The sequence below is a fragment of the Acanthaster planci genome, linkage group LG02, assembly GCF_054643075.1.
Source record: "Acanthaster planci isolate LZ-2023a linkage group LG02, COTS_SCS, whole genome shotgun sequence".
Classification (NCBI taxonomy): Eukaryota; Metazoa; Echinodermata; class Asteroidea; order Valvatida; family Acanthasteridae; genus Acanthaster; species Acanthaster planci.
In genome coordinates, this window is record NC_141778.1 from 19596309 (window position 1) to 19609325 (window position 13017).

Sequence of the window (13017 nt, forward strand, 5' to 3'; positions counted from 1 at the left end):
TTCATGACTATGATGTGGAGCGATATTTGCTGGCTGTGGCCCAGGGCTGTTTGAGAGCTCCATAGATGCTCAACCTCAAAAGGTGTGTGTTTGTGTGTACAAACTCAAGTTTGGGAAGGAGGGCAGATGTCATGTGATACGACATGCAGAATTTGCCTCGACATGCACAAACATCACCTGTATGTGTTATGACACATGCAATCGCAGCACGGTAACACAATTATCCGCCTCAAATGGTGAAAGTTCTCACCTGGAATGATCTGCGCCTGAAGATGCTGCACTTCTTCCTGATGTCCCTCAGGAAATTGAAGTTGAGCCCCGCACAGGCCGCCAGTCTGTCGGTGGAGATGGCGCCAAAGGCCAGCCGGCTCTTACTCCTGACCTTGGGCACGGTGCAGTAGCGGTAGCCGTCCACCTTCCAGCTGTGGGTGAACTCCCGGGCGGAGCGCGCCGGCAGGAACTGCCTCGTGGTGCGGTCGTCCTTCCGGTTGCCGTTCATGTTGCCACAAAGGCCGCAGAGCTGGCCGGCGTACGTGCCAGGCGCTGTGACCTGTATGGCGCCCAGCTGGGACCAGCTGACGATCACGCCGCGGTCTGTCTGGATCTCGATGCTGCTCCCAGCGATGCCGTCCACACCTGACGAGTTGGTCTGAGCGATCATGACATTCATTGGCTCGGCATGGAGGTATGGCAGTTCCACCGGAACACCAGTAACCTGACCCAAATGTTTCCAAAATTGAATACCCTTCAGGCTGCTTCCACATGTACAATAAGATCTTGGCATACTGAACAGATTTTGTCAGTATCTATAAATCTCATTCTGATTGACAACCCACCTTGTTAAAATGCTCAAACATCTTGTCTGAAGGGCCATTCTAGTTGGCCTTCCGTTTTAAAAGATTCAGTCCCCAAAGCTGAGACATTTCAGCTCGCTTCGTCTCCTGCTAGACACACTAATTGTGCCACATCTGAGGTCAATGCTTGTGGAATGTTCATACATTTGTCACCATTTTAAGGGGGGTAAAATTTCACTCAAAATCATAACTTTTTCAAATTTCTGTTTTTGAGTAAAATGGACAATGCTGTCTGATGACAATTCGGCCAAGTCAATTTCTCAGGCATTAGACAGTAGATTTTCAAAAATTTCACAAAAGTTTAGAATATATATTTTCTCAAGAGTTGAGTTTTCAGGCTGCGTTTACAAAAGTTATCCTTCTAGAAAACTGTGGTGAAATACAAGGGCAAACATTTAAAACAAATTTAAAGCTAGAGATGGAGACAGAGACGCCTCCACGGTGTCCCATTGCACACCTTGACTGAGCCATCATAGGCAATCTCCACCTCCACACAATCCAATCGCAGCCACACAGCCCACTTCTTGATCTTCTTCTTGGTGGCCTCGTACTGCACCTCCACGCTGAACTGGCTCCCTGTGCAGTCCTGGCTCAGCACGTAGCGGCAGTTGCCATGGTGCTCGTACCGGTTGAAGTCATAGGTGATGTGCCCGCCATCTCGCGTAATGGTACAGTTCTTAGAGGCTGATTTAAAAAAAAAATTTAATCAAGTTACTGACGTTAGGGTTTGTTGTGGTCATTTGAAGTTCACGGCCTCAATCGTGTCATCCTCCTTGAATTGAGCATGTCAGTAGGAAATGACGACATTTTTGGCAGACTCGGCGCAGAGAAATAGGCGATCCATGAGAACGTAATGACTGGTCTGCACAAAATGAATGCCAAAATGATTGCAGGACATTACTAGAAGAGCTCCTGAAGACCAGGTGTGGTGAAAATTATAATGATATTGGAATTATAATGATACTGGAAAAAAATGGCCGGGTTATTCTGCTCCTTTTAGAGTCGAGGGGACCGTACAAGAATGGGCATTCCTAATCAGGCACGTTTATCAGTGAGTCCCTCACAGTGATAAAATCCGCAACTTTCTTGACGGTAATCCATACATTACAATCCATCACATACAATATTACAAACACATAAAGTCATCACATGCAATATAATGAAAAGTACAGGTGCATTTTTCATCTCTGATGAACTGACCTGGCAGGCACTGTGGACAGCAAGCTCCTGGCGCTTTATACTCGTACTCATCCTGTATTGTAATTAGGGCAAGAAATGAATCAAATGGCAAGGTGATTTTGATCTGACGAGCTTCCGTGTTAATATGGTAGAGCTCAAGACTTTCCTTCTTAGTCACTGACTGTCCAGCACTACTTCGATAGCAGAGAGCAAGCCGAGCCTGTTTCTAGTTTGCTTTTCATGAGCAGCTATTAAGACCAGACCAGATGGTCCTGTCAACACACTCTTTTAGTGTGCCTTTAGCACAACGGTTAAAGTGCTACAGCCTTTCCCCTGCAGTGGGTGTCAGTGGGTGGGGGGATGCTTGCCTCTTAAGTACAACTGAAAAATTTATAAAAAGGAAGCAGAAACAAATAACAGAATAAAAAAAAAATTAAATCAATAAAGGGGAGACAAACGGAATGAAAATCATTGATTTCTTTGAGTATACATGTACCTAGAAATTGATCTTTTATGCCGATGAGAGCTTTATTCCCTCCATCGTAAATTCCTGGCGATGCCCATACCCCATTCCTTTGTCTTCACTACTGGTTAATAAAGAAATTGTTGGAATATTCTGAACAGTTTTCATAATTACATTGGCTTCATCTCAATAAGCAGGTGACATACCTTACTGCACTTGAGTGCGGGGCACATCTTGATTTGGCACACTGGGACACCTTGCACACAGCGACAAGTGGAACACTTGAAATCCCACACATCGTTTGCCTGGACAATCAAAGAAAATGAAACGTTGCTCCAGTCAAGGTCGTAAAATGGAAAGCAAGAGCTGGGCAGAATCTGTCCCTAAACATGTGCTGTGCATGTTGAGAAGTAAAGTCTAAGTGCATTTATTCACCAGTTTTGCAAAATATTCAAGCCTACAATGTTACAATTATTTAGTTTTTTTTTTCAATTCATTATGGTTTCGATTGATCAAACAGCCATTTTTTTAATGCAAGGTTTAATCAAATCTTACGATAATCAAATGGACATTTTTTCACTAAAAGCATCTTTACAATGTATGTCATTCATTTCAACACTTCAACTAAATAATGTCAGCCTTTCTCTTTATTCAACAACTGTGGAATTTCTTGTAATAATTTTGAAATGGGGGCTTTTGGTTTAAGAAGTTTTCTGTCATTTTCTAGCCTGTTCTGATTGGATGCCTTTATCCACAGAATGATTTTTGATCAATTGAATAGAAAAATGTAACTGTTAAATCAATACACCAGCTGATATATCAATCAGTTTTTTGCAGACTTCAAAAAGTGCATGCATTGTGTCAAAAAATCTGAATTTTCGTCATTTCTTGCACACAGGAGTGAATAATTGTGATTTAGAAAAGGGGTGACAAATATTAATGACCATAATCACAACACCTTCTGACCAATTCAGTTGAAACGCTGTACATTCATTAACCACAGGTGTGCTTAGGTTTATACTAAGAAATGAAAACAATATCAAGTGTTCTTTTAGGGTTGCACAGGACTGAGGTAGAATTACTGACATATTTTTTTCTTCATGAGAATTTCAGGATTTCAGTTGCTGAAATGTACTTACCAGGTGAAACCTCCCTTCGTGTGTGCAGTAGGAAGCATCTGGAAATCATGAGAGAGAACACTGAGTTTGGTAGCTTTCCTGCACGATTCGTTACACATTTTAACCAAGTCCTAACCCTTTGTAAGCCCTGTGTATTCATATGCAGGAGCTGGTGAGATATATGCAGGGGCTCATGCTTGGGTGAAGGGCACAAAAATCAAACTTGCATCAAATTTGAGAGTTTTAACTGACAGATTTAGAGTGCCACTTTGGCACTTCGGTCAGTGAAAAAGAGCATGAGATTGAAGTAGTGGACGGAGCTGGACATCCAAATATTACACAAGCCCTATGCAAGATCTTAATGATGCCTACCTTTAAATCAGTAAGGACATAACACTAAACATGACTGGCAACCAGAATATGATTCAAGCACTCTAGCAATCTTGCAGCAGTGCTCACATTGAAACAGTTGGGGAGGGATGTTGCTTTTTGCTTACCGAAGCACAATCGGCCGTCTGGCTGCAACGCAAAGCCACTGGAGCAACTGCAGTAGAAGGAACCCAGCGTGTTGAGGCAGTTGTGCGTGCAGCCGCCGTTGTCAGATGCGCATTCATTTATGTCTGATCAAAAGGAGCAAAGAAGGAAAGAAAAATCATCAAATGCCAGCAACCAAAGAACTGAAACCAGTCTGTGTTTATTGGAGAATATTGAAAAATCTAAGAAAAGTTCCAGTTTGATAAAATGATTAAAGTGGGCCCATGGTTGAACACAATCTGCGTGGTGAAACAGGCTCTCAAAACGGTCATTTCTTTTGGAGTTTAAGTACATCAATGAGTAGTGTACAGTGTCATAAGAGAAGTGTAATCATTCAAAAAATATACAAATAAAACATCTCCTTACCATATTCACAAACACGACCAGTAAAACCAGGAGCACAATTGCATTTTGGGATAGAGCCATCATTAACACAGACACCACCATTCAAGCATGTGACTGATGACGGGCATAGGTCCTGCTGCTCACATCTCTCTCCTGAACACAGACAGAGATGCAACATTTAGGGGTCTAAGCAATACATTTTATAGTGTAACCCTGGAAAATGCACCTTTGTGTCTCCAGGAAACTTCTTTTCGATTCTTGCTCTGACCACTTCCTGCCAGGGTGCCCGGTTTCGGGCACATAAGCTTTATACACGAAGCTGGGGAGCCTGAAATCTGACAAAAGAGCTGGGCCTTATGAGAAAAGACCGTACTTGAAACAAAGGACCGAGCTGCTGGGAATTGCCAACATTTTCTCAGTTGTCAATAGCAGAGGAAATCCGTCATTGTTTTGAATGATTATACCACTGTTTGTGGCATTCAGCGCGAGCGGATTACCACCAGGGCTCCAACGATGAGCAATACAATACCGCTGCATGCTAATCTGGCCCACATTAATAAGACGCCAGCCGCGCACTGTGCCAGTTTCAGGAACAAAAGAAACTCTTGGAAATCCCTCGGTTTTATGTCATGCAACTTCAAATTAAACCCAGCAGTAAGGGGTTAATAGTTTAAAAGTACTTGGGTTTTATGCTTGTATGAATTTCCTTATCTTTGAGCAAGCTTCGCATAAAAACTGCTAAAACATTGATATTTTGTTGTCTCATATTTCCTTTTCTTTGGTGTTGTTTTGTTACGCAGGTATACAGCAATACAGCTACAAGAAACCCTTTCACAAGAATGTTTTTTAACAGTGGATCATGGCATGGAATGTGGCAACACACGTCATCTGAACTGTCTTCCCTGAATGAAATCACATATAGCAGCACCGCCCTCTGTTGTCTGGAAAAGCTTGGACAATTTCAGATGTCAATACATTCAACCAAAAAGGATGTTAAACTCTGCCACATAAAAAGTGACTCTTAGAAAATGTATTTGTAAAGACCTCTTTAAGATGAACACACAAAAAAAGACAATCACAAGGGTCATTATTTTACATTTCTGGTTTGGTCAGTTCAGACGTGTATCACAAGGAATGTAATTCGGAATAATTATTCATGCTGGTTCTCACCTGAATAACCTGGAGCACACATGCAGAACAACAAGGACCCATTGCTATGACAACTCCCGCCATTAAGACATGTTTGAGGGGTGCAGGAAGTGCTCAGGAGCTCGCAACTTGTGCCTTGGTAACCGATAGCGCAGTGGCATTGGTAGGAGCCAATCAGATCAGTACACGTGGCACCGTTCAGACATGTTGATGGTTGACAGTTATTTATTTCTGCAAAAACGAAGTCAAACACAATTTTTGTTCAGTCCATCACATCTTGAAAGAGAGTTAAAAACTTGTCAATGCACTGAGCGAGAATATCAGCAACTAGGACAAGAAATGATGGGGTGTCAATATTTAAATTAAAAAAACAGGTAAAAAATGTGAAATGTCTACATACTTGGACAAAGCTGTGAACTCCTAACGAGGGAGACATCACCATGGATACTGGAAGCAACCTGTGACCAGCCAAGCACGTTACCTGACACCGCGCAGGACGAGTACACTGTTGTTATCTCATCGGGTGTCATGGCGTAGTCCCACATGTTCATCTGCACCAAAAGAAATTGTTTTAATATTGACTCACAAGCAGCACCTCCGAAAACTGTATCCTTAAAAAAGATTACCAGTTTTAAAAACATAACAAATCCAAACGTAAACAGAGCATGCTTACAAAAGTTAAAAAGTCCAAACTATTCCTTAGTACCTGACTTAAATCCCCTACAAAGGCCTGGGTTTGGGTGAAGGAACCCCCGTAGCTGTCTTGTTCCTGTCCAAGGACCAGCACACCCGATCCCCGTATAAAGGAACCAGTCTTGAAGTCGTAACCAGACCGTCTGACAGTCCCGTCTACATAAAAGGCCCAGCGGCCGTCTAAGCTGGCCCAAGTGATGGCAACGTGACGCCAGTTGGAATCGCTACAATTAAGAAAAAATGTTCATCTTGTTGAAATATGCATTCAAGTCAAGTGCAGAGTGTGGGGAAAATCTTTTTTACAGTAACTACAGTAATGTTGGTGTTTTTACTAGTTCTATAAATATCGTCCCACTGAGGCCAAGCGTGGTCATACCGTGCTAGACAGGAACAACCAAGTGAACAAATAAATACTGACAAACAATGCGTATTTGCCTCATGGAAGAAAATTGGAGTGTATTTTTTCTACCCACCCAAAAATCAATCTAACCAATTTTATTAACGAAAAATGTGTTTCGAGTGAAAAATGTAAAAAGGATATTCACTGTAATTAATACAATGGAATATTCATTCAATTATGCTAAACTCAGGAAATATCCACTCAAACTTTCTTTGTTCACGGGCTACTGGCCTGAATGTTTTGTTACACAGTGTTTAAAATATGTTGAAAACTGAACATTTCAATTTGAAATTTTTTCGGGTGTCAGGCCCAAATCAAAGACAATGTAACTTCGATCTGCCTCTTACATATTGAGTTTCTCATCCGTGTACGTGAACTCCCCGTTGATGATGAAAGCCAAGCTGTTGTAGTCAGTGACAGTGAAGGCATTGTCTTGCACTGTGCCGTCGGCCTCACGCGTCGCATATGACAGCGGAGTACCGGCGTTCGCCGTGTCCGTGGTCCGCATCCAGAAGGCCAGGGTCAGAGCATTGAGGCCTGGCATGGTACCTTGCAGCATCACGTAATCTGATGTGCTGGCCGTGGGGAACAGGAGGTCAAAGTCGCCTGATAGAGCTGGAAATGTAAATTCCCGAGATCAGTGAAAGTTACAATAATGGCAAACATCTTAATGAGAAAAAAAATGGTGACAAAGATGTCCAACAACATTGGTCCACCGAATAAAGTTTAACTTTAAAGTCTAATACAGTTTAACCAACTTCTAGGAGCAATCTATGCCTAAGTGCTGGCAGTTGATATTTTGGAAAACTGTTCCCATTGACCAGTCAGAAGTGACAGCCAAGGTGAAATCTAGACAAAATTGTCTGTGAGCAAATTTGATATGTGGTATCTCAACCTGTGTGACTGCACCCACAGGAGTAAAAGTTATCATTGGCTTTGAAGAGACACTTTCAGATGTCTGGGAGCTTACCCATCACACCTATGCAGCTAATAAAACCAGGAGCCATTCTTGAAATTGGGAGGAAACGTCCATGGGGGGGCGCGGTTTCATCTTGTCTTTTAGGGATATAGGGACATTAACTGCAGGCATTGATAACAACTCCTCATGCTTTGAGGCACCGTTCTTTTTTGCTGCCATATATAGGGATGTGTTAATCAAACTATTCGGAATTCTTTGCACATCTGACTGTTGTGTTTTATTTGGAAACAAATGGGGGTTATCGGCCTGGGAGAGTCAACAATTTGTCCCTTAGATATACGGCTCACCTGTTTCGCAGTACTCGCCAGAGTAACGAGGAGTGCAACTGCAACGGAAGCCATTGACAATGTCTATGCATTTCCCTCCGTGTTGGCAAACCACGTTCTGTAACTCGCACTCGTTCAACTCCTGTTCGCATCTAAAGTTTTCAAAATAAATATTGTCTTTGCAATCAGTCTCCTTCAACCTTGAAATAAAGACACAGTAATATATTTGTTCTGTTTCAGTTGGTGGAATTGGTGGCTTTTGTTTTCACTTGGCCAGGCTTTGAATATGTGCTCTGCAGGCCGTAGTCAACAAGAGTTTTGTTGGGGCCCCACCTAGTCCAATTACTTGGACTCAGACTGGGCTCAAAATTTTGCAGAGTGAACCTGTTTGAATTCATCAAAATCATTAACATTCAGTTGTGTATTAAAAGCAGAATGGGAAAATGGATTCACATTTGCACAACCGTTTTTCAACTCAGATCGGACTCACCTCTCTCCTGCGTATCCAGGCAAGCACAGGCAGGTCATGGAGTTGAAGCTGGCCTCGCAGGTGCCACCATTCAAGCAGGGATCTGACAGGCAGTGGTCCACCAGGATCTCGCAGTGGCGCCCCCTGTAGCCTGGCTTACAACAGCAGGTGTAATTCTGCCGCACAGATTGGGGGGGGGAGAACATATAAGAGCTTGATAATTCATAATGTCAAGCTGTGCCCATAGAGCAGCATTACTTGAGTGTTAACTCCTCATTTCTCTCTGCGGAGGAACTCTGATGTCATCCTTTTGAATTGGTGTGCGTATTTAAAAGAACATTAATAAAATGAGATAGAATAAATTCTGAATACTGTACTCTACGTGCACTGTGCAGGCACAGCGTTTGCAAATAACATACGGCCAGTTTCCTGTCATTAGTATGATGCATGAAACAGCCTCATCCAAATTCCTCTGCAGCACATAGATGCACATGTTTTTGCTGTTTGCACGGAGTAAAACCAAATGCCTTTTGGTTTCTGGCGTATCGGCTTTGATGACGCAGACCCAGATATTGAAATAATTGTACTAAATGTTGAGTTTTCCATAGGTCTGTGCATAACATGGACGCACCAGCTGGTTTCGCGTTGCATATCCCCCACTTACACAGCTCTAGTGGCTGTGTATGAAAAATCTTTTGAGCCAAAACAGCCTGTGTTGTGAACGATCACTTTCATATTTGCAAATGCTGAAGACCTAGACTTTGGTCTCCAGACAAAATTCAGTCCCAGCCGTAAAAAGCAACCACACATGAAGATGACCATTCCATCAAATATGGCAACATCATTCTAACAAGCGTTTGTCGTGCCTTTACCTGAGCCAGATCTACGCATGTCCCGTCGTTCTGGCAGGGATCGGATGCACAGTCAAAGAAATTCACTTCGCAAAATTCCCCTGTAAATCCAGGTGCACACTCACAGCTATAGGAGTTTGGACCATCGAAGCAAACAGCGTTGTTACTGCACGGATCTACCAAAAAAGACGATCACAAGGAGACATAAAGGTTTTACTTTATGGTTCAACTTGCTTTTTTGGATGGAATCATAAAACATTAAAACATTCAGGCTTCCCTTGAATGACAAAAACTAATATCAAAGTGTGTCCGATCTCTGTTAAAAATGTTCTATCTAGGTACCTGGTTAGACAAGGATGAGTGAAATGTGTAAGAGCACTTAGGTTAGTTCCCCTATAATATTGATGGCAAGTAGCCGTTGTAATTTAAAATAAAGTATAACATTATGTTTTAGATACCCCTTCTATTTTTAGATGCAGCACACACATCCTTTTCTTTTGAAACTGTCTCCTTTATTTAAAGATGGTGATGAATATGCAAAACAAAGGAAATAATCTTGAGGAATGTTTGCTACACAGGACAAGTTCGATCAAGGACCACAATTAACCATAGTTCAACTATCTCACATCGAACTCACGTCAGTTGATGGTGGTTGGACTAAACTAGTCAACTATTCGTGACCAGCCTACCGAGGTTGGTGGCGTCATTGGTTGCCATAAACTGTTTACAATAGCGCAGTGCAAAGAGGACCAGTCAGTTACATGAAACATGCTGGAAAAACAGTATGTCACTGGTGAACGATCGTTTTCACTTTTATTGTTGCAACTTTCCCCACACTGTGGCCATCTTTCTCCCCTTTGGCATAATGACCTGACAATGGTTGACTACAGTCGTTCGCAGGTCATCTTCACCGCACATGCATGCACTACATACATGTACATCACGAACCAACCACTAGTTAATTAGTGGTCCTTAAACAAACTTGCCCACATGTGAGAAAACTGCAAAGATGGTCGATTAAATATGTGCATTTTTTGCAAATATGACAGTATGTGAAGAATAATGCAATATGTTAACAAATTTTCTTCCAGGTTCAGAAATTTTACGCTAGTTTCGGAAACAGGAACAATTCTTCCAGTTTAGTCACAATGGTGACAACAGGATTTGAAGATCTCTCAAAATAGTTGCCATTGTTTGGTCTGGGAACTGGACTTAATGACATAAAGGTATATTTACTTGACTGGCACTCATCCACGTCAATTTGGCAGTGCTCTCCCTCGTAGCCTGTTGTACACTCGCAGCGATAGCCTGCTACCTGATCCACGCAGGTCGCATTGTTCAGACACAGATCGTGGTTGCAGTCGTTGATGTTCAACTGGCAGTTGGGACCGGTGAAGCCCGGCGGGCAGACACACCGGTAGCCCCGGGGCAGATCGGTGCACAGTGCCCCATGCATGCAGGGCTGAGATTCGCACTCGTTGATCTCTGTGCACAAAACAGCACTCCCTGTCGTTACCATCATCACCATCCATGCCCAAGTTTTTCCAAGCTGTGAATCCTTTTCCCAGCCAAACTCCATAAATACTGGTCAGCAAGAGTCACTTTGACAGAATTTGTATGATATAAATCTGACGGTAACCTCATATTTCCAACACTCCAACACTGCGCCAATGGATTGATATTTTCCACCACAAAAGGCCATGCACGGCGTCCAATTTTAAGTTCGGCACACGGTCTGCCTCCACAACTTTCTCAGACTTTGTGTGCACATGTACATGGTGAATTAATATGTTTAGACATCAGCTGCAGGTGACTCAAGGCATGCCAGACGTTTTAACCTGTCAGATGCGCCTTTGTAAACAATAAGGCAGATTGTGTCTACGTATCCTTATCCCCAATGTGGTTCATGGAATGTCAGTATAAAGTTAACTTCATTATTTTGGAGGACTAGGGAAAAATTTGACAAGAATCCTTTTACAACAAAGAGTAGGCTCGTGATATTTTGACCACTGATGGGCCAAAAAACACCAAAATTGGCCCATTATGGTGTGCGATAGATCTTTCATCCTCTAGTTTTGGAGGACGTAATAACAAAGTGTTGTATACAGCCTACCTTGGCAGTAGCCCAGCGCATGTGCTCCTTCATGGTGGGTGTATAGTCCCTCTGGGCAGGGGACGCAGGCTGTCTGGGCAATGAGTTCTTGGTACGTGCCCTTAGGGCAAGGGGAGCAGGGTGTGTAGCCTGTACCAGAGTACGAGCCCATTGGGCATTCACCTGATCAGAGAAAAGACATTATTTCCATGGTCAACAGAATGTCTTTGAGTTGGCCACCGGGCTGGATTATGCAATAGGCACAGTAGGCATTGTCAGTGTCCGGTGTATGCTTAGGACCTGATAACAGCACAAGAGCCAGTTGGTAAGGTTTTAGAGTTTCTCTTGCAATGTTCAATTTTGGAAGAGCTTAATTCAAACTAGCAAGAGCATGGCTCAGTATATGGCTTGGCATGAACACAAATGCTCCGCTGCTTACTAGTGCTATGACATTGGCTCTGGTATTACTACTAAGGACATAGTACGGTCTACGAAGCACTGGTGACCAGGGCCAACAGAATACTTGACCAGGCCCTGGTTGGTTAAACTAGTTTGGGCCTAGCAACAAATAACAAGAAAAGTTCAATCCCGTCCGATGAATTCCGTACCTGAGCACTCATCCTCTGATATGGCACCTTCAGTCCAGGTTGTCAGGCCGTGGGGGCAGGGTTTGCAGGATGTGGTGCCCGCGCTTGGCTGGTAGGTTCCCTGTGGACATGCCATGCAGGAAACAAGGCCACTGGAGGAGAAGGTACCCTTTGGACAGCGTGCTATGTGAAAAAGCACAGATAAGGTTCAACAATCTTTGACTGCTAATGACCGTCTTTGTTTTAGCCTGGAAGATCCTCAGAACATAAGATGGATATCATAAAGTGAGGCCCTCTGTGTCTCATTATGGACACCAGCCATGGCTGTCTGGATCCCTGTGTTCACATAATGGTTCACATGGCTGAGTATCTGCTCTGACTACAAATACTCCCTCACTGGCAAAGAAGGGAAGGCTACTGCAGGAAGTATCAACAGGTTGCATAGTGCATGCACGAAGACTAGCCATTCCAACAGAATTGGTTGAGCATTCTCATTAGGTCCCATGCCAAATGCTCGCGAACCCATCTCATGGGCAGATCTGGGTGGGTGGGGGCAACGAATCTAGGGCCTCCCTAAACAGAGCCCCCTATCTTAATTATTCTCCTTCCTTCAAATGGCATGTTAAATAGAACTCGAAATGGAGCTTTGGGAAACAATTCATTTGGACGACAGACCCACCTTTACAATCTTCTGGATACTTGGAGGCTGGGCGCCGGGTTGTGGACCCAGACGGACATTGGAGGCAAGTCATCTGGCCCTCTTTGTTTTGGTAAGATCCAACTCTACAGTCTTGGCAAACACCACCTTGAACATCGTGGTACGTACCCGTTGGACACACAACTATCAATTTCAAGATGGTGTTGCAATATGAAAAAAGAGAACCAGTTATTTTATTTGTTTTTACGTCTTTCCTTGGAGTACAACACATTTGCACAACTGACACCACTTAAGCAGCCTGCCATATAAAACAGAAACAAAATGCTTTTGTGTTATGCATCAATTAAGCTGATCATTACATGAACCTTTTTTTCAGCTTT

The 13017-nt window shown here is 43.1% G+C and overlaps 1 protein-coding gene across 1 annotated transcript in view; it reads right to left on the minus strand.

The window, feature by feature from the left end:
• The window catches only part of LOC110979783 (sushi, von Willebrand factor type A, EGF and pentraxin domain-containing protein 1-like), a 28203-nt gene that overhangs the window by 2861 nt on the left and 12325 nt on the right, over positions 1–13017 (minus strand). The window contains exons 13-30 of the mRNA XM_087132467.1: positions 12659–12820; positions 12001–12162; positions 11414–11575; positions 10537–10785; positions 9322–9476; positions 8471–8625; positions 8002–8132; positions 7083–7350; positions 6349–6559; positions 6043–6193; positions 5664–5873; positions 4515–4646; positions 4112–4234; positions 3636–3673; positions 2703–2801; positions 2055–2106; positions 1312–1538; positions 251–715 (exon numbers count right to left, since the gene is read on the minus strand). Coding sequence (XP_086988593.1) covers positions 251–715; positions 1312–1538; positions 2055–2106; positions 2703–2801; positions 3636–3673; positions 4112–4234; positions 4515–4646; positions 5664–5873; positions 6043–6193; positions 6349–6559; positions 7083–7350; positions 8002–8132; positions 8471–8625; positions 9322–9476; positions 10537–10785; positions 11414–11575; positions 12001–12162; positions 12659–12820 — 3152 coding nt within the window. The remainder of the gene's footprint in view (positions 1–250; positions 716–1311; positions 1539–2054; positions 2107–2702; positions 2802–3635; positions 3674–4111; positions 4235–4514; positions 4647–5663; positions 5874–6042; positions 6194–6348; positions 6560–7082; positions 7351–8001; positions 8133–8470; positions 8626–9321; positions 9477–10536; positions 10786–11413; positions 11576–12000; positions 12163–12658; positions 12821–13017) is intronic.